The 23,140-nt window shown below is 42.6% G+C and overlaps 1 protein-coding gene across 1 annotated transcript in view; it reads left to right on the plus strand.

Annotated features, from left to right (window-relative positions):
• The first annotated feature begins 2,399 nt into the window (after positions 1 to 2,399).
• Positions 2,400 to 23,140, plus strand: part of LOC124777942 (mediator of RNA polymerase II transcription subunit 15-like) — a 55,109-nt gene continuing 34,368 nt past the window's right edge. Inside the window, exon 1 of the mRNA XM_047253493.1 lies at positions 2,400 to 2,692. Coding sequence (XP_047109449.1) covers positions 2,400 to 2,692 — 293 coding nt within the window. The remainder of the gene's footprint in view (positions 2,693 to 23,140) is intronic.

Raw genomic sequence — 23,140 nt, forward strand, 5'->3', positions numbered from 1 at the left:
TTGGAGAAGCAAGGTTACCAAAGAGACTCATGGGTTCAGGAGTAGAGGGTAGGAGGAGTGGGGGCAGACCAAGGAGAAGGTATCTGGATTCGGTTAAGAATGATTTTGAAGTAATAGGTTTAACATCAGAAGAGGCACCAATGTTAGCACTGAATAGGGGATCATGGAGGAATTTCAGAAGGGGGCTATGCTCCAGACTGAACGCTGAAAGGCATAATCAGTCTTAAATGATGATGATGATGATGATGATTCGAAAATTTTGCATTTATTCGTAAGTTAAGGGTTTAATAATTCTGGTGTGTTTATTTATTCTTGCGGACAGCACTTGCATCGTTTTGAGTTGTACGGTGGGTGCGAGGTAGGTGGCCGGCCTTACAGAGCTGTGCCACGGAATCTCCATTATGAACTTGAGATCAGAAGGCGCGAGGCAGCTGGGAGTGGGGGCTAGTTGGAGTGACGGGTGGAGGAGGCAACAGACTGCGTGGTCGTGGTGCCAGCTCTCAGTACAGGTGAGGTGAGCAGGGCTGCCTACAGTTAGCTGAACACACATCGTTGGTGCCGTTCTTCGGAGGGGCTGACACTTCCTGCGCGCAACTGAGTAGAATTGTGGGCCGTGCAGTGCATTACATGGGGCCTATTCTGGACTGGAGGTGGGACATACTTTGCATCTGATGTGGCATGCCGTGCCTGCACATTGTCTTGGCATCTGTGAAGACGGAGCAGGGGAAGATTCTGCACGGTGGACCCTTACACTTTCCATCACCTAGAAGCTCAACAAGCTTGGTGTCTAAGAGAAGACGAGTTCGATCACACGTTGTCAGACCCACTGGGATAAGTGTGGGATGAGGAATATGTGATTTAGCTGGCTGACAATAGTCTGGTTAGTCATCCTAAAGAAGGGTTGTCCCCACTGCCACCCAGATGAAACAGCTTGAAGTAACTATTGATAAAAATGTTGGTGGATGGTGTAGTTAGGCCATCAAAATCGCCCGTATGTGGCGGCCATTTTTGTGGTATACTGAAGAGACAGGATGGAGTGCATCCAATAGTGGACAACAGGGAACTAAATAAACTCCTACTGCTTCCGTCTGTTCCCTTGCCTGTCCTTCATATTTTGGGTGGTTTCAGAAGGCAAGGGTCAACTGTAATCAAGTCTACAATGAAATTCCTTTGCCTGAGGGCTTAAAGCCAGTAACAGGTTTCACTATACAGGGTGTTACAAAAAGGTACGGCCAGACTTTCAGGAAACATTCCTCACACACAAATAAACAAAAGATGTTATGTGGACATGTGTACGGAAACGCTTAATTTCCATGTTAGAGCTCATTTTAGTTTCGTCCACCTACGCTCAATGGAACACGTTATCATGATTTCATACGGGATGCTCTACCTGTGCTGCTAGAACATGTGCCTTTACAAGTACGACACAACATGTGGTTCATGCACGATGGAGCTCCTGCACACTTCAGTCGAAGTGTTCGTACGCTTCTCAACAACAGATTCGGCGACCGATGGATTGCTAGAGGCGGACCGATTCCATGGCCTCCACGCTCTCCTGACCTCAACGCTCTTGACGTTCATTTATGGTGGCATTTGAAAGCTCTTGTCTACGCAACCCCGGTACCAAATGTAGAGACTATTCGTGCTCGTATTGTGAACGGCTGTGATACAATACGCCATTCTCCAGGGCTGCATCAGCGCATCAGGGATTCCATGCGATGGAGTGTGGATGCATGTATCCTCGCTAACGGAGGACATTTCGAACATTTCCTGTAACAAAGTGTTTGCAGTCACGCTGGTACATTCTGTTGCTGTGTGTTTCCATTCCATGATTAATGTGATTTGAAGAGAAGTAATAAAATGAGCTCTAACACGGAAATTAGGCGTTTCCGGACACATGTCCACATAACAGATTTTCTTTCTTTGTGTGTGAGGAATGTTTCCTGAACGTTTGGCCGTACCTTTTTGTAACACCCTGTATGGTTCATGACCTACACCTTTGCTTCACCCATATCAACAACATCTTTCTGTTTGCTTCTTTGCTGCAGTAAAGGTGGAAACATCTGTCAGCAGTGTTATTAATCCCTCCAAATGCATCTTGAGAGTCTCCCATGTGTCATTCCTGGGTCACCAGATTTGCTACCCTATCTGAAAAAGTTCAGGCTATTCAGGAATTCAGCTCCCTTTAACTCTTAAATAACTCTGCTGGTTCCACAGATGCTGAAATTCTACCACCGCCATCTCCTTAATGCAGCCTCCATTCAAGAGCTGTTGACAGACACTCTTGCTGGCTGGAACACTAAGGAAAACAATCACACTCCTTGGATGCACCAAATGGGCACCACCTCTACTGCTGCAAAGAACAGCCTTGCTGATGCTGCACTTCTGGCTCCCTGCACATGATACCCGACTGGCACTGGTGGCTGACACCAGCCAGCAAGTCACTGGTGCAGCAGGACTTCAGCAGTTCCTGGCAACCATTGGCCTTATTTTTGGAGCAGCTTACACCTGCACAAAGTCAGTCGAGTGTGTATGACAGGGAGCTGTTTGCCCTGTATGAGGCAATCTGCTACTTTCACCAAACACAGGGAGACTGTGAACTTTATGATGTTTTCAAACCACAAACCCATCACATACACCTTGCAGCAGACAATCAGATACTCCTCAGCGAACCAGTTCCACCAGCTGGACCGTAAGTCTCTGTTCAGCAAGTTCGGCGTATTTCGAGACTTGACAATACTGTTGCTGACTGTCCGTCATGATCACTGGTCGCATCAATTTTGTCTCTCTCACTGCAGCCAGCAGGTCAATATGGAGCTAGACTTACTGCCACAATCCAGACACTGGATTCTTAGCACAGATATGAAACTGTTCTGTGACACCACTGGCAAGCCACAATCTTTCCTATCAACTACTTTCTGCTGGCAGCCCTTTGACAGTATCCATACCCTGTGCCACCATAGTGTTAAAGCTGTTAATGCCAGGCTTGTTCCCCATCAGTTTGTGTGTGGCCTGGCATCTGCACAAACTCTCGCAGCTGGACCTACAGTTGTGTTGCTTGTCAGTGTAGTAAGGTCCACGCTTCCATTTGTCATTTGCCTGAGGCTAAAGGAAGGTTTACCCAGGCCATATTTACTGTCAGTCCCCACCCATCTCTAATGTCCAGCAGTATCTTGTAACCACCATCAACTGTTGCACATGCTGGCCGGAGGAAGCACAAATTCCAGACACCTCAGCTGAAACTGTGGCACAAGCATTCATGAGTGACTCATTTTGGTTCCTCCTCAACATCACAACAGATTGCAGAAGGTAATTTTAATCCCAGCAGACTGTGGTACTCATTGTCACCACACCACCACATACCACCCAGCCAGCAATGGTATTGGTCTAGCAATGGCATCACACACTGAGGATTGCCATACTTTACCATGACTACTGAACACCCCGTCTTCCTTCCCAGCCTCTGCACAAGTTTCGAGATATACCTCTGTACTTCAGTGACTGGGCAGGTCTAAGGTGAGGTCCTACGGATACCTGAGTAATTAGTCAAGCCATCTGCTAACATTTCTCCCTCTGACATACCAGCCTTCCTGGATGGACTGCACTCACACATTGCAAGCATCCATCAACCTGGCTCGGCTCTCAGCATGACATCCCATCTTCATTTGTTCACACAGATTTGGATGCTGCCTCACATGTAATTTTCTGCAGTGAAGGCACCACACCTGGTCTCCAAACTACGAACTCCGGTTCTCATAAGATTGTTGGGCAGGTCACCATACACTGGAGGTTGGCCCTACACCTTCCAACCTATCCCTACCACTACTCAAGCCCCCCCTCCTCCTCCTCCTCCTCCTCCTCCAGCACCTTCAGATGGTGGTGGTGAGATTGGCACCACCACCGCCACCACCGATTCAAAACTGTCTGTCACATTCTGTGCAGTGAGTGCGCTTGCCACTACCTGTGAGGAAAGGGAGGGGGAGGGGGAGGGGGAAGGGGGGGGAGGGGGAGGGGGAGAGGTGCAGCTGTGTGTGACTACCAGCCACGATTAGCAAGGATAGCTAACCACAGCATTGCCATGTGTCAGCCAATGGCGAACCTACAGTGCGGACTGCAATGCAGAGCTGGTAACAGCCTTAGCCAACCTGCTAGCTTACAGCACGTACCTCTGCATGTTGCTGCTAGTGCGCGCACTGGCCATCTGACATAAAAGCAGAAACACAGAACCTTAATGCTACAGTCTGCGAATGTGGCATGCAGTTCCCACTTCAGTGGTCACCTGAGCCTCATCAATGCCCCACGCTGTGCGATCGTAGTGGTAGCTTGAGTGATGGATTGTGCAGTGTCTTCAGTGGTTGCTTGGGCAAAGGGACATCTCAGTGTTACAGTGGTCAACTGAGTAATGGATTAAGCACAGTATGTTCATAGGCTGCTCGTATCACCCCTGCGATAAGTAATGATTGGTGATAGTACGACCATTTCCAAAACTAGTCTCTTGTACAAACAGATTAGCTTAGTGAGCTATTACTTCTTATGTCACTGAACATGCCTGTTCTATGTTATATGTAAATTATCCCAAAGTGCTCCAAGCTGTCTATCCCTGCAAAGCTACAAAGCATCTGTTGGCTGTTTTGATATGTACACCTGCTTTGGTAAGACAAAAATTCTGCTCATCACTCTTTGAATGTGCGATAAGCAATTACTTGAGAAATGTCACTTCACTTTTTAGTTCTTTTTGAGTACCCAGTAACAATACATTTCACATGTTTTGGGTTCAATATTATGCAATTTTCATGTGTGTTGTGCATGTAATGAAGATGATGATGAGATACTCTCTGGTGCAAATTTAGATTGGACAGATAACCACCCATACATGTCTGTACAGAATAGTTTCAGATAGAAATGCATACCTTGTATGTTAAATATTACATTTCACAAATACATCCACCAAGGAGCATATAATTTCTCCTTTTACATTATTATATGTAATGAAAGTCATTCATATGTACAGTTTACCAGAGGGAAATGACTGCAGTAATCAGACCAGTACACTTTCCCCATCAAGTTCACTGGGAGCAAGTCTTCAATGTCATGAGACAGAACCACTCATCATATGTGAAAATAATCTAAAGCATTGGGAAAGTCGTCCAAATCATCTATGAACATAAGGATAAATCCTCACACAATTTTCAGTATTTCCTAGGCATATTTGGTGTAAGGTACATATTTAAATGTTGATGCTGCCTGCAATGTTACAAACTACACAAATTATGTAGCACACATACCTTAATATTAAATGATAAAAACCTAACATCAAGCCATGTATTACATACTGGCCAATGAAAGTTTTGAAAATAGCTCTAGTCAGACTTGGTTTTGCGCCATGTTTTGCCTGAACTCTCTCTAATTCATACTTCCAGTTCCTGAAACAGAAAACTTCCTTTAATGTCACAACAGAAGCAAACACACCCACACACGGTATGTAAACAATTAAGAGCTGCAGTTCTCTGTGACAGGTATTACGACCACCACAGAGCACATTAGTTAGTTCCTTATTACTGTGGTTTACCAGGCCTGATAGGGTATGTAAGAGGTGTGAACAGTGGGTGACCACCGAAAGACGTGCAGATGCCACATACTCCTGTGACACAGCATTATCAGCATCTGACAAGACTTTGAAAGGGACTTCATTGTAGGTCACTGGCCATCTGGTCCAATTACACAATATCCTTATTTGCGGGGCTTTCGAATGTGAAAGTGGTACAATGTCCAGCTGCACGCAAATGTGAGGACCGGCATACTCGTCAAGGATCTGGCCAACCATGTCTGACGATCACTAAAGACGACTGCACCAAGCACATTGTACCCCACTTTACTTCACATCTGCGACTGGCACATGACAAGTAATGTACTCACGTCGACATTCTGTGTCACCCTGCATCATTGGTCGAGATTAGCAGCAGCAGACTTGGGAATTACCGTCCAAAGTGTAGGCTGCCATTAACACAACACAAACTGCTGCATTTGGCACGGTAGCACGACTGACGCGTGGACTGCTGATGACTGGCTTCACATTGTGTTCAGTGACAAACCAAAATTCTGCACTACACTGGATGACCACAATTGGCAGGTAAGGCAGTGACCCGGGGAGGGGACTTATTCTTCCAATGTTACATCAGTGTTACTCCTGACAGCATGGTGTGGGGAGCCTTTGGGTACGACTTCGCGTCTCTGCTGGTGATTACCGAGGGAACTCTGACATCGCAAATGTCGCTGACAGGCCTCATTTTCATGTCTTACCTCTCATACTACACTATCATGGAGCCATTTTCAATGTAACAATGCTCACTGAGACATGGTCACATCTCTATGAACTGTGTGAATAATACTGAGGTATTCACGTGGCCAGCAAGAACCCCCAGATCTGTCCTCGACAGACACTGTGGGAGCACCTCGAATGTCAACTCCACTTTAGCACCAGTATTCAGGATATCGTCAACCAGTTACCACAGCCGTGGGCTAGTCCGCCTTTGGAGGAGCTCCGACAGCTTCACGACACTGTTCCAACTGAAACAGTACTTGCATCCACCAGCCAGTGAGGATATATCACCATAATGTTAAGGGGCTCATGCTGCCAAGTCGTTTGTAAATTTTGACTATTTTATCATGAGTGGAATAACATATCATACCCTCTCAACCTGTAAAGTTTTTTGTTTTCTCCTCCCCTTCTGCGTGCGTGTTCTTTTTTGTCAGGCTGTGTATTTTATACTACAGATGTAGCTCTGGTTACTTTATAGTGCATAATCCAGGAGGCAATCTGTTACAGTTCAAATCTTCAGAATGAACTGGAATTTGTACTTTAATGCTACTTGTATTTAAAATGACTCATTTCTCCATTATCATGAGGTGATCTTATAACCAGATAGCCTTACCACTTATGTCCATGAAAATTTCATTTGAAGTACACATTCTTATCCCTATTCTATTACAGGTATGAATTACATATATCATGAGCTGACTATAATGAAAAACCTGACATTGCTATTTGGCACTAAACACTCAAGTTACATACTTCACATGAAATCTATGCATTCAAACAAAGTAGAATAGATCTAAAAATGCATCTTTAGAGTGAAATCAAACAATGGAAATTCCAGTTTGGAATATCAACAATGTAAGGAAAACACAGACTGTTACTCAACATAAAGATGACACAATGAGTTGCAGGCAGGCACAATGTAAAGACAGTTACACATTTAGCTCTCAGCCAAAGCCTTCATCAGGAAAGGAAACACACAAGCAAACCTCATGCACACATGAGCGTCATCTCTGGCAGCTAGGACCGGAATCTGCAGAGTGAAAGAGTTAACATCTCTGTATTACCGTAACTACCTTCTTATAGTGCTCTTGTGAGGCACCATATGAGAACATGCATTATTTTATCTTTAAATTGATGTAAATATAGATCTTAATTTAAGATAAAATCAATACTGCAACAAAGATAGTCCCATTCAGTTATTGTTTTTCTTCATGTATGAAACTTCCCAAAGGATTACAGCTGTCTGCTGGACCAGGACTCGCTCAGAAACTTTGGCATTGTTCTATGTTCAAGTCATCCTCTGGTACACAGTTTTAATTCATCAGGAAGTTTCAACACAGCACATACTCAATTGCACAGTAAAAGATTCATCCTGGTCTTCATGTATGTGGGAGTATGAAGTTGGAAATAATTACACATACAACTTGTATCCAAAACAGCATTCCACTTAAGTGCACTAGTAAATAATATTGTCTACATGAGTTGTTGTTTGTATGTATTGTTGTGAAACTCTACCTTTTCTTCCTGGAATTCGTGCATCATGTATTTGTGTATAAGGCATAGTATTTTAAACAAGTCACACAAAAACTACCATATTATGAATCAGAAACTTTTGGCAACTTCATATACAAACCATTCCAAGAGTACCAATAAATCACAAATATAAAAACTTTCTGAGGGCTTAACTTACGCTTCAAGTCTGTTCCCTAGATCTTGTGAATTATCTCTCTTTAAGGCATCACAGAGGTCATCAATTTCAAGATCCTTCTCAGTTCCTTTCTTAAAGAGGTCTTTTAACCACCTGTGAAAGAAGGAAAAATTAATAATTTCTTACATTCATCATCAAGTTTCCTAAAAAAAGGAAGGACTATAATTTCAATATTGTAATTCAGAAATACCTCGAATGCACAACATGTGTTAACAACTAAGTGTAATCAGCCATAAATTGGAACATGTGCTATACCAATGCTAGTTATAATTCTATCCAAAAAAAAAGAAACCCTTCACTTTTTCGAACATGAGAAACTAATGAAACTGCCAGTTACTAGGGACTCTAGTTTAATTTGGAATCAGTCCATGGTGTAATTGACATGTTGTGTGTCTGTATTTTATAAATGACCTGTACTCCATTTATCACAGTGGGTAGAATTTAATAAATTGTATCTGCTAGATTTTATTAATGCATTTGATGAAAACAGCTACCTCGAACTACCTAGATAAACCTGGTCATGAATATAAAGATTTCTGTGTTACATCTCAAATATGCAGTACAGTGGAACGTCACACAGCAAGCATAAGTCGTTCCATAATCTTACTCGTATAGTGCAAAACACTCGTTAAGCAAAACAATTTATCTCATATAAATTAATGTAAAATACATTAATGCTTTCCATGCAGAAAAAGTACTAAATTTTTTACCTTATTCACGCTATATAGTCAAAGAAAATTATGCATACAGTATTACACACTTTATTATTCATGATACATAACTAAGTCTTTTTTGTTAGAAAGCTGTCTATAGTCATTTGTTTCCACTGACACTCCAACACTTGGCAAAAATATGACACACATTATTGTCAAATTTGTAGCACATGTAGCCACTGCTTTACTGGGGGTGATGATTTTCAATGTACAGTTCAACCGATTCCCATGCTTTCGGCATTTCTTTTATTGTGTCAGAAGATTGCTGCTTTGCCTTGCTTTACCGTCTCCACCTCCTCATCTGAAGAACTCTTCAGCTCTTTAGTGGTCATTTCTTGGCTGTGATCTTCCACAAGTTCATTGACATCATTGTTATCCACTTCTAGTCCCATTCTCTTGGCCAAAGCCACAACTCACTGACTACAGACTCCGGAAGTAGTAACTCAAATGCCTCAAAGTAACATTCTACAATGCATTTTGGCCAAAGCGTCTTCCAAGGAGAAGTGATAGTTTTCTTGGTAACCGTTTCCCATGCGTGTTTGATCATCTTGACGTAGGTAATGATGTTGAACTTGTGGGAGTGACAAGTCGATAGTCGACAAGACACTGAGAGATTCTCTTTACGAGCGGGGTTCTTTGGAGGACACGACAAGTGTTCTTTTTCCCTCGTTAACGTATGTATGAAGTGTGTTTGTGCGGTACAATAAAGGTGGTCGTTCACAGTATAAATTCCACACAAGTGTTTTCCTTTATGTAGTGGAATTACCCCTACATAAGTTATGACCCCGTAACTAAGCAGTGTGACAGTAGGCAAGTTTCTTGAGATATTTTCCGCGACGTCTCGTATCGACATGTCGTCTGCACAGAACCTCTTCCGCGACATCGACGGCGTCATCCATAGCAACGAAGGAAGCTGACCGGCACACGGCTCAAACGACATCAAAACAGTTAACGACACAACAACAGGCTCCTGCTGTTTCAACCACAAAGGCGACACCCAAACCACAACAGGGAACAAGAAAGAGCAGGGCGAAGCATGAGACGGTGCACCACATCCGTATAACTCCAGGCCCACGTGTTCGCAGGCTTGCACCTGATCGCTTGCGGGAAACCGAGGCCATTTTCAACGAGATGCTACAGGAAGGAACCATACAGCCATCCAACAGTCCGTGGTCCTCTCCTCTGCATCTCGCCCGTAAAAAGAATGGGTCACGGCACCCGTGCGGTGATTACCGAGCTTTGAACGCCCGAACTGTTCCAGACAGATACCCTGTGCCACATATACAGGATTTCACCCATTCACTGGCCGGGGTATCCATATTCAGCGTTTCGGATTGCCGTAAGGCTTATAATCAGATCCCAATGGCAGAGCAGGACATACCAAAGACTGCAGTGACAACCCCATTCGGGCTCTTTGAATTTTTGGTGATGCCATTTGGGCTGAAAAATGCGGCCCAGACATGGCAACGGTTCCTAGACAGCGTACTAAGAGGACTACCATATTGTTTCGCCTATTTAGACGATATTCTGGTGTTTTCGGATAATGTTTCTGACCATCAGAAACAAGTAAGCGAGGTGCAAAGCAGGCTTAGTGCTCATGGAATTACACTTAACAAGGACAAGTGCGTGTTTGGGGAACCCGTGGTAACCTTCCTGGGTTATAAAGTGTCAGCTCAGGGCATTTTCCCACTGCCAGAGAAGCTCGAGTTGTTGCGTACCCTACCACGGCCTCAAACCTACCACGATCTCCGACGGTTCCCAGGGATAATAAATTTCTATCGTCGCCACCTCCCCGGAACAGCAGTAATCCAGACGCCACTGAACAATGCCTTGGCCGGATACAACAAAATTGGCAAGCGCCCACTCCCATGGACACCTGAGATGGACTCGGCTTTCAAGGCACTGCAAAACAGCCTTCACAGCGCAGTGGGGCTTGCACACCCTGCACCAGGAGCTCAGCTAGCCATAGTAGTGGACGCAAGCCAAGTCCCAATCGGGGCAGCACTGCACCAGAGAGTGAAGGGTCATTCGCAGCCACTAAGTTTCTTCTCACAAAAACTACAGATGAGTCAAACTCGTTGGAGTGCATATGACAGGGAACTCCTCGCAATGTATGAAAGCGTCAGGCACTTCCGCCCCTTAGTTGAGGGCAGGCAATTCACCATATACACCGACCACAAACCTCTCGTGGCAGCTTTCTACAAAGTCAGCGATTCGTGTTCCCCCCGCCAGGCCCGCCATATAGAGTTTATATGCCTGTTTTCGACAGACGTGCGTCACATCCATGGTGCCGAAAACATTGTGGCAGACTATTTCTCACGTATTAATGGGATAAGTCCAATGTTAGATTATTCCGAATTGGCAAGGGCTCAGGCTTCAGATACGCAGCTGCAATCCTTGTTGGTGGACCCGTCCGCTGGCCTACGTTTACAACTTGTAGACGTCCCCTGCAGCCCATGTAAGGTATGGTGCGACACCTCCACGGTTAGACCACGCCCATACATCACGCCCCAGTTCCGACGAAAGGTATTCGACAGCATTCACAACCTGGCACACCCGGGAACTGATGCCTCAGTGAAATTAGTGTCGGACCGTTTTGTGTGGCCTTCAATCAAGAAAGATACACGGGAGTGGGCCCGCAGCTGCTATCAGTGTCAACGTAGCAAAGTGGGACGCCATGTTCACGCTCCAGTAAGACAATTCCCAAACCTAACGGCACGTTTTGGGCATGTACACATTGACTTGGTTGGACCCCTCCCCCCTTCAGAAGGTTACAGGTACTTGTTTACGGCAGTGGATCGTTGCACGCAGTGGGCAGAGGCTACACCAATCAGGGACATTTCTGCAGAGACTACTGCACGCGCATTCTTGGAAACTTGGATGGCTCGTTTTGGGTGCCCCTTTTTCGTTACCACCGACCAAGGACGCCAGTTCGAGTCAACACTGTTCCAAGAACTGTCAAAACTCTGCGGCTTCCAACGAAACCGTACTACTAGCTACCACCCGGCCAGCAACGGTTTGGTGGAAAGGTGGCACCGGACCTTAAAGGCTGCCCTGATGTGCCACGAGGACTCATGGACTCAAGCGTTGCCATTGGTTTTGTTGGGGTTACGGACCGCATTAAAAACAGACATCAATTGATCCTCGGCAGAGTTGGTATACGGAGAACCACTCCGACTTCCAGCAGAATTCCTTGCACCAGTTCCTCCCCAGATGACACACAACTACCCCACCGCTTGCAACAAATGAGGAAGCAGGCAGAGACACTACGTGCAGCCCCGACGTCTCAGCACGGCACGCATCTAGTGTTCATACACAAGTCCCTCGATACTTGTTCCCACATCATGCTCCGCACAGACCTGGTACGTCATTCGTTGCAGCCACCGTACACTGGACCATACCAAGTGCTAGGACAGGACACACACACATTGGATATCCTCCTCCAGGGAAAGTCGACCAAAGTTTCCATTGAGCGAGTTAAGCCCGCTTGGACAATGACAGCACCGACGACAGTCTCACAGACGACTTCAGACACAACTTGCAACGAACCCACACCTTCCGCAGAACCAGACAGCTGTGTCCCACATGAGCCCCACCCCAGGGGGCCTAATGCAGCAACACAATCAGCAAGCAGCACCCACACCTGCACTATCCACACTCGGGCAGGCCGAGAGGTGAAGTTTAAGTACCCCACCATACCGGGTGTTCCGCACTTCAGGGGGGGGGGGGGGGGCTGTGTGGGAGTGACAAGTCGATAGTCGACAAGACACTGAGAGATTCTCTTTACGAGCGGGTTCTTTGGAGGACACGACAAGTGTTCTTTTTCCCGCGGTAACGTATGTATGAAGTGTGTTTGTGTGGTACAATAAAGGTGGTCGCTCACAGTATAAATTCCACACAAGTGTTTTCCTTTATGTAGTTAAATTACCCCTACAAACTGATACTTCCAAAACTAAGAGCCAGACTGATTGCTTCAGGAAACTCAAAGCAATGTTCAAAGAGTGTTTTAGTGTAGAGCTTCTTAAAGTCAGAAATAATCTGCTGGTCCATAGGCTTCAGTAACAGAGCGGTGTTAGGAGGCAGAAATTGGATCTTGATGAATTGATTCTTCAAGAAGTCGGTCTCATAGGCCTGGAGAATGAGCATATGTGTTATCCATAATAAGCAAGATACAGAGTGGCAGATTCACCTCTAGCAAAAAAAAATTTGTTCACCAAAAAACCAAACACTTCATTCATCCAATCACAAAGAAGATCATGCGTCAACCAAGCCTTGTTGTTGGACCTCAACATCACACTTAACGTGCTCTTCTGGACTTTACACTTCTCGAAGGTTCACGGCGTTTCTGAATGGTAAACAAGCAGCGGTTTAATTTCGTAATTGCTGCTTCGATTGGTATAGAATAGTAACGTGAGACAGTCTTTCATTGACTTGTGACCGAGCAATGCATTCTCCTCTATTATAAAGGTACACTTCAGCATCTTTTTTCCAGAACAGACCTGTTACGTCACATTTAAAACTTGTTGCGCCATATAACTCTCAGAATCTACAACCATCTTGAAGTTGCTGATTTAAGTTCTCTGCTGCCTTTGTATTGGAGCTGGCAGCTTTGCGGCATCTCTCAACACTGTGACTGCAGGTTCTTCCCTTAAACTTGTCGAACCACCCACAGCTTCCCTTAAGCACTTCCTCAGCCGCTGATGATCCTGGCGTCTTCTTAACGAGATCGGCGAAAATCCTCCTCACGAATGAAGTTCTTGTTAATAGTGTCGCCTTGCAACTGCTTTTCATTTATCCATGTAAGGAGCAACCGTTCGACACCGTCCAGAATACGAAACCGTTGTTTAGAGACTCCTGTCACTCTCTTTAAAACATCTGTCTCCTTAATCTTGTCCTTGCTCTTGAGTTTATTTAACCCAATTGTATGTGTGTGCTACATCAGCAACGCTCACGCCAAGTTCGCGTTTTTCAATTATTTCATGTTTCATTTCTAAGGTCATTTTCTCTCTCTTTTGGTCATCTTACAGGTTTATCTTCGGGACATTTCTATGGAGGCTATTAAAATTTTCACATAAAGAAACACTGTGTGAACACAAATTTAGAAAAATGTGTGATCACAAGCTGCACTAAGATAGTAGCAGAAACAGAGATAAACCCGAACTGCAGTACGTACTAAACACATTGTTCACATGCCATTACAACAATGAAAGGTGCTCATATTGTTGAACCCCCCCCCCCCCCCCCAAACGCTCGAGTGGCTGGTGACGTCACACTAAATCTTACTCTTATGCGAACCATTGCTCGTTAAGCGAGTCACTTGTTTTACAATTTGTTTTGCTCGTTACGCGAATTGCGCATTACGGCAGGTTCTCCTTAAGCGAGGTTCCACTGCATTCCTTGGCAACTTCCTCAGGCCCCAGAAACTATCTGATTGGGAACCAAGGGTATTGATGGAGCAGGGATTTTAAATTTCATTACACATTCAGAATCCGTAACATTCTAGCCAGCCTGTGCACTCTGAGGCCATTTGCCTACCAGACAGCTGTGTGGGAAGTTTTCAGTTTTCTCCCTTAAATTATTGAAGTCTGTCGTTTAGTGAAAGAATTCTGTTAGGAAAGCAGAACCAGGATTTTAAAACAGAAAAATTCTTGTCTTCTGGAGGAGGGTTTAATATCAGGTCGATTAATTATTGTTCATTCATTAACACAGATGAGGCAAATCCTTTTTTTCTATTCCCAATTATCTCTGTACGTGACACTTTAGTCGGTGTTTGCTAACAAGTGGGGTGCGTTTTTCATCAAATGGTGGCCACTAGCATATTCATTGCGCCCATACTCACGTAGGTGAGTTGTTCAAGTGTGCACACTAAATAAAATAACTTGGAGGAACAGTTTATTTACCTACAGAATTGATAAATTTTGAGATCGTTGACAATCTGACATTATTATACTTACTGAAGTTCGTGAGTGACAACACGGTGTCTTTAGAATTTCCCCCTGTAAACTGCATGAACATCCAAAGCTTCAGGCATTACCGGTATGCTACCATATTCGTCTGGACAGGGACCCCATATCCATGCAGTACATGTGTAATACTGTACTGGAATGATTTTCATGCTAAATCGGCGATGTTGCAATATTCCTTGTCACTGGACGACACAGTGATAGTAATTTGATTCTGGAAGTTAGTATTTAGTCAGCAGTGAACCACATTATGTTACGATAATGCCCCAGTTTAACAGTTAATAAATACATAGAATGAAATGTGGATCATCGGAAAAAAGACTAAGATATGTTTTATTGCACTACATTAATGGACATTTCACCCAGTAAAAAAACAACCTTGGGGTAGAAACGGAGCAAGAGGGAACAAGCCACACTTATGTCTCTTAGTGTTCGCACTACAGAGGGTCTCAAAAGAAAGTTTATATCTCATGTGTCAAAATAAAATAGTGGTTAATGTACATCTAAAAATATCTTGATTAATTACTGAAATATAAAGTTTAGGAATTTACTTCTTAAAAATAATGGCATTTCAGTGCAATCGAAAAAGTATATGGCACTCTTTTGAACAATGAAAAAATTTTGCGTGACGGTTCGGCACGTAGACAATAGGATGGCTGAAACTTTGCAACGGATATTTTCTTTCAGTTGCTCTGGTGAAGCCATATTATTGATGTACACTTTAGACTTGACGTATCCCTATACGAAAAAGTCGATGGCTCTGAAATCTCGATAGCTTGGGGGCTAATTCATGTCAACCCTCCAGGATATCAACTTTCCAGTGGAAATTTCACGGATTCTCAGTTTACATGCAATGATCATGTGCCCTGTGGCTCCGTCTTGCTGAACCCATGTTCTTCAGTTACACCAGGGAAGTTTCACAATTAAGGCACCAACATCTTCACACAACGTTTGAAATTTACTGTAACTACTCTCGTCCTCGAGAAAGTACGGGCCAATCATTCCTCGTGCCGACATCGCTGCCAGTGCAATAACTTTTGGCGAATGAAGAGGTTTTTCATGGTTTTTTTAAGGATTCGTTGCACTCCAGTAGCGGCAATATTGCTTACTGATGTGACCCTTCAGGTCAAAATGTGCCTCTTCAGGAAACAAGATCTTAAATGACGAGCAGTCAGTCACATCATTAACGAGCTGCAGCCTATGTCTGACAGCTTGAGGCTTTACTCCCTGCACAAACTGGTTTTCGTAAGTGTGCAGTTTAAGGCATTTTTGCACAATTCGGTGCAGTGATGATCTAAGCACATTTAAAGCAGTGGCCTGCTTACGAATGGAGAGGTTAGGATCGTCATGAACAGACTGATTTACACTCTCTAAGGATTTGCTTGTTCTTGATGGCCTTGGTCGCCTGGATTTCGGTTTGACTCTCCTCAAACATTTTTATCCATTTCCAGATACGGGGAACACTTCGAGCACAGTTTGTATTACGCAGTTCACGATCACGGCAAAATTTCCTCCTTGCTACAGTCGCCAAGTCACCCTTTTTGTAAACTTCTCGCACACACACTACGCGCGGCCCCCTCCCGTGAAGACATCAATCTCTACTGAATTTCTAAAGCCGAAGGCCAAGCAAGTGGTGAAGGTTCACCCCCTTCCCCCCGCCACAAGGAAAAAGAAAAAACTTACTTTCTACCGATTTGGTGCGCATGCAGATCGTTTGATTTGTATAAAAACAGAGCGTTGCGCTCCGCGCCGTACTGAAACCGAGTAAACGTGAACCGATGGCTGCTTACTACTGAGGCTCGAATTGGACGTTTTTACGAAACGTAACTGGTTCAAGATTTTTAGAAAAGGGAACATCCAGTCAAAAAAGTTGTGATAAAGTTTGAGTTAAAAATTAAAAGGCCACATGAGAAAGCTGAGAACTGCCACTGCTTTTAGGTTCAGAGGACAATGAAGTTATTTGGTTTTGTAAATATCGTTTTTTCCTTGCAGCAACTTAATTCAACTTCTTCATTCTTCTCCTCTCTGACTGACCTGACAAAGCAACTTCACTTCCAACAGAAACAGCCGTTATGGGACACACTGCACGAGTTTGTGTGTTTGTATCAGTGGTGGAATTTTCATTCATGTTTTCAATCTAAAAGTAACACGTAAGTGTTACTTTAAAAGATGGCAGTAGGCTGCATTAAAATTTAGTTTATACAAACTTTCTGAGTTAGGCCCAGACCTGTAAGTTCACTATAAAAATTATGTCGAAACATATTCGTTTAATACATGAGGATTGATATATGTCATAAAGAAGATGGGATTTCAGTTTGCCTGTTATGCAAATGCTTGAGTAAAAGGTCTTTTTTTTCATCATTTTCGTCCAGGAGTAAATACAACAATAAATCGCAATCACTCATTTCGAGAAATGTGCGTCTGCTTACACGAGCTACTCAGGACTGACAGTTTCAACCTGCTAGCATGTGGTGCGCTCAGGCAGCGAGTTCGGCGCCAACGCGTTCAAATAAAATAGTGTAACTCCTATTTTCTCTATGCTGTTGTGAGATGTGGCTTTCCTTCTAACTTTAAATTAACCATTTCGATGTGGGTGTTATATTTATCAATCATTGGAAATGAACCAAACACACAGCAGCCAGAGACCACATTTTTCACTGCAAACTCTTCAAATTTTACGGTATGGACTACTTGGGAATTAAGTATTACACTATGAGCAATATCGAACAAATTGACTCTTCACCTTCAAGGTGTAATAGAAAACTGTAAGGCACGAAAGAAACCAGTTGTGCACGTCAATTAGTTTCTTCAGAAACGAATGAGAGGTATTATGTAGTGAAGAAAAATGCGCAAATCCGAAACAAGTCGTTTTTAATGTTGTAAGATTAGATTAGATTAGATTAGATTAATACTAGTTCCATGGATCATGAATACGATATTTCGTAATGATGTGGAACGAGTCGAATTTTCTAATACATGACATAATTAGGTTAATTTAACAACTTACTTAAGTTAATATAACAGCTTTATTTTTTGTGTTTTTTGTTTTTCTTTATTTTTTATTTTTATTTATTTTTTATTTTTTTAATATTTTTTTTTCTTTTTTTCTTAATTTATATCTAAAAATTCCTCTACGGAGTAGAAGGAGTTGTCATTCAGAAATTCTTTTAATTTCTTCTTAAATACTTGTTGGTTATCTGTCAGACTTTTGATACTATTTGGTAAGTGACCAAAGACTTGAGTGCCAGTATAATTCACCCCTTTCTGTGCCAAAGTTAGATTTAATCTTGAATAGTGAAGATCATCCTTTCTCCTAGTATTGTAGTTATGCACACTGCTATTGCTTTTGAATTGGGTTTGGTTGTTAATAACAAATTTCATAAGAGAGTATATATACTGAGAAGCTACTGTGAATATCCCTAGATCCTTAAATAAATGTCTGCAGGATGATCTTGGGTGGACTCCAGCTATTATTCTGATTACACGCTTTTGTGCAATAAATACTTTATTCCTCAGTGATGAATTCCCCCAAAATATGATGCCATATGAAAGCAATGAGTGAAAATAGGCGTAGTAAGCTAATTTAGTAAGATGTTTATCACCAAAATTTGCAATGACCCTTATTACATAAGTAGCTGAACTCAAACGTTTCAGCAGATCATCAATGTGTTTCTTCCAATTTAATCTCTCATCAATTTTGTCTGTACTTTGTAAACTGTTCATATTTTTTTTGGAACCATTGTGATACTATGAGAGCTTTGAATGATGTATTTGGTATGGGATCATGAGTTTTAAAGTACGTTTGAGGCAGATGACACTTTTGACATGAGCAGAGAATTTTTTTAATTATTGGAGGAAGCTAAAACGATTTTGAGATTTGACTGAGGTGTTATGATGTTATTTTTACGACGACAATGTGTATTATGCTGCTGAGGTATGTTTATGATTAATAGTCTGAGGCTATATGAGTTATTTGATTATGCTTCATATTTATAATGACGAAATATTGACGAGTGTCGATGGATACATATATGTGTAATAAGGTAAGGAGTAACGAATAGTGGGTAGAGACTCTTGACTTGTGAAACAGGATGTTGGAAACCAAGAATCGTACTTTAAGAGTTATGAAATGTGCGTAAATTCGTGACTGTTTCACAATGCTGACGAATATTTTATTTGGACACTTATATTTATAGGATTTTCTTTCTACAGATTTGCAACGCTAATTCTTGACCTGTGAAATATTTTTATGTGAGACTGTCACTGTAGCGGAAACTGCTGTCGTAAATATTTCCGTAAGAAAGTTAAGTGACCACCTGCACGTAATGCGTCACGGGCACCCACCTGGGCGACCGCCGCCCGAAAAAAAAAAAAAGCCATTAGCCTTTCAGAGGCGCAGGTGGAGAAAAAAAAAAAGGAGAGACCATTAACCTGGCTATTGACATTCCTTTGTGGAAAGCATCGCAAATAAGACACGCTCATTACTTGGAAACATATGATTATATTGTGGAGCGCCTACTTTCTGCTACTTACTGAAATGCTTATAAACTGATGGGAAATATTCTTACATCTGCACACCTGATTATGACAAGCGTCTTTCTATGAGAGTTGAGAGAATTTCTACTAACTTATGAAATGTCACATGACTACTGAATGATATTTTTATGCTTTTCTTTTCATAGTTGCTTATTTCATTTGATACCTGGTTTCCAGCTGTGTTGCAGCATTGCTTTTATAAAATGAAATGCATTTGCTAATGTGAACGCTTTCTGTCAACAGATCTATTAAATAATTATTTTATGATCCACATTCTTTAAAAAAGGAGCACTTGGAAAGGAAAGAACAATAAGAAGGAACTAGTAACAGTAACACATAATTTTCTTTTCAAGTACATGGTAATATTTCTTTTTACAATCAATTGTTGTGGTGCACCACTTTAATTACATAGATATTAAGATGTGAATATACATTTCCCTTATCTGCATTGTTGTTTTTACTGTAATATTTTTTCTGCTTGAGCTATGTCATGTTTAGGTATAAGTTACTGCTGTTTGCCAGGCGTAGTGTTACTGAATTTGACTTTGTGTTACTCTGCTAAGCCAATTTTACTACTCATTTATTTTTCTTGTTGCTGCACATTGGCTCATATTAGTTGTAATGTTGCATTGCTTGGTAATTTAGATTTACTGTAGCTTGCTTTGCAATTTTCCATTTTTTTTGGTCATTGTTGTTTGTGTTACTTATTTTGTGCTGCTGCACTGCCTCGTTCCTTAGTTTAGCATCTGAGCTCAGTAGATTTAAGTTAGCTTAAGAGGGGGTAGCCTCTAAGAGAATGAGTTTCGATGAATTGGAAGAAATGCATAGAGAAGTTATACGAAAAAAAAGTACAGAAAACGGGTTTAGGTAGGATTTTCTTGGAAATAAATGTTGGGGTAAGAAATGTGTGAACATATAAATACAGAAAGCATGCTTAGATAGAATTTTTTTTGGTGGAAACAAAGGATGAAATAAGAGGAAAGATATATGAAGTTTTGGGTTGGACTGCAGTACCACAGGTTACACTGAAAACGAACCCTGTCCTTTCCTATTGGTGTTATCCCACTATGTGTTTGTGTACCCTTGTGTATTTGTTTTCTTCCTGTCTCTGTGTAATTTCATAGAATTTTTTTGTTCTTTTAATATTAAGCTACATTCACTATGATGAGGAATACTGTTATCCTCGAATATAATTGGCATTAATAATATGTTATTTACTTTGTAAAGATGTTACATATTATTAATTCTGTTCTGTTTAATGCTCATGTGTGAAGTTGATGTTTCGAAAGTTACTCTGATCTTTTATGTATGTACTCATGTCATAATTCCTGTAACACTGATGTATATGTTATTTCGATTCTTTTGTAAAGCCCATATTACTACAAATGTTATCTGTACTATTATGTTCTTTAATGATGTATTTGTACCTTTGTAATTGTATTCTTATGTTATTAAATTGTAATTGTCACCAGTTCATGATATTATTAACTTGTTAGTTACATTTCACTGCACACGTTTCTGTTGGTCATAGTATTTGGACAATATGTGAGAAGTAGGGACTGTTAGTGTTTGCACGTGTGTTAATAACTCAGCAAGGGACTGGATAACAGCATTGCTGGTTCTAAGGACAATTTCAAAAACTTTGTGAGTGCACAAGTGGTGGTTTATGGACTTGCTATATTGTCCGCAAGACTCTTCAATGGTGATTGTGCACCTGCACAGTCACAACAGATGGCTGCTGGCTATCTCTACAAGGACTACAGTGGGTCTGCATCTTTGATGACCCATTATCTCTACAAGGACTACAGTGGGTCTACATCTTTGATGATCTATCAATACCATTATTTCTACAAGGACTGCAGTGGGTCTGCACCTCTGGTGGCCCACCAATACCGTAATCTCCACCAGGACTCCAGTGGGTCTGCTCTGTGATGACCTACCTACCAATACTCTTCAAAATTTCGACTGACTCTGCTGTGGGTTTGCTCTGTTGTGGCCCATTACCTGTATGCATGTCAAGAGTCAGCACTGTCGTTCCGTTGGAAGGACAACACTACTTCTTCAAGATTGCATGGAAATCCACTACTTCTGTGTGCATTTTCCTTTACTGCTCAGACTTTGAGAAAAACACTGCAATTTTACTGTGACGAATGATGAGGACTGTCTTTATGGACTGTGAGAAAATTTTAGCTTTTGACCAACATTGTATCAATAAGTGTGTGCCTTTGATTTCTTTGCTATTGTAATTATAAAAAAATTTTTCAAATCATTATTGGCCACTGCCCAAAAAAAAAATTTGTAAAATTTTTTGTGGGGAGCATGGGGGCTATGTAAGTAGGCTGTTTATGTTTTCTCTATGTAAGTAGGCTGTTTAGGTTTTTTTATTGGTAACGCCACCTCTGTATGAAAATCACTGGCTGTGCTGTGTGCAGTCTGTGGCTAGTTTGCATTGTTGTCTGCCATTGTAGTGTTGGGCAGCGGCAGCTGGATGTGAACAGCGCGTAGCGTTGCGCAGTTGGAGGTGAGCCGCCAGCAGTGGTGGATGTGGGGAGAGAGATGGCGGAGTTTTGTAATTTGTCATGAACTGCTATATTTATATATGATGATATCAAGGTAAATACATTGTTTGTTCTCTATTAATATCTTTCATTTGCTAACTATCCCTATCAGTAGTTAGTGCCTTCCATAGTTTGAATCTTTTATTTAGCTGGCAGTAGTGGCGCTTGCTGTATTGCAGTAGTGGGAGAAACGAAGATTATTGTGAGGTAAGTGATTTAGTGATTTGTGAAAGGTATAGTTTAATGTTAGTCAGGGTCATTCTTTTGTAGGGATTATTGAAAGTCAGATTGCGTTGCGCTAAAAATATTGTGTGTCAGTTTAAGCACAGTCGTGTGTAATTGTTCAAAGGGGACGTTTCACGACGCGACTACGAACCCGCATAATAAACATCACAGTGTGTACTTCAAGAGTGATCTAGCTACAGCTTTCCTGGACCCGTTGCACTAAGGGACGGACGGTGGGCAGCACACAGGTACTTTGAAGGGCACAGAGAGCCTGAGCAGGCGACGCAATTGAAAAGCCTGCGTCACCGAATGTTCTGAGCTGCCTGATACAGGACGGAGAGCTCAGCTGCAAATACTGAGCAGTGTTCCGGAAGCCGCTACTGGAAAACGTCGGCACGTTGGCGCCAACGGCGAAGGCACACCCGACACCCCGAGCAAGCCGAGAGCCATCAGTGTACACAAAGATACTATCGCGAAATTCCGTGCGAAGGTCGTGAAACTGAAGGCGATAGAGTGAGGCTGGTGTAGTGTCCTTAGGAAGTGAATGAAGGCCAAGGTTAATAAGGGCCGCCACACGAAGGCGAGGTGGTGAAGGGTTTACACCCACCAGGAAAGTGGCAGGTAGCTTGAAGTTAAGCTGCCTTAGCAAGAGCCGAACGCCAAGTCCAGGAAGTAACAGAGACGAGGGACGATCAAAGGAGGAGGCGTACGATGTATGATCACGCATGGCAGACAAACAGCATGCATATCTGCTGAGGAGAAAGCTCTAGTTCAGCGGTAGTTCGGCAGCTACTGCATACAGACTAAAAGGCGCCAGCGGCCAAACGTAGTCCAGTTTCGAACGGACAAGGGACGGGTACAAACTGAGGAGGGTGGTTCGATCTGCTCGCCCAGGAAGTACCATTGAGGACATGTAGGACACTGAAGGACCACGTGCAGCGGACTGCCAGGTAAGACACGTGGGAGGACCAAGAGTTACCTATCGAGCGTTAGCTCCAGGAATTTCGTAGTTTCAACGAACGAAAGAGCAACAGGCCCAAGGTGTAAAGATGATGGGAGAAACCACCTTCACAGCCAAAAATTCATATAAACGGTTTTGTAAGTGGAAAAACGAAAGC

This window comes from Schistocerca piceifrons, chromosome 2 (assembly GCF_021461385.2).
Source record: "Schistocerca piceifrons isolate TAMUIC-IGC-003096 chromosome 2, iqSchPice1.1, whole genome shotgun sequence".
NCBI lineage: Eukaryota > Metazoa > Arthropoda > Insecta > Orthoptera > Acrididae > Schistocerca > Schistocerca piceifrons.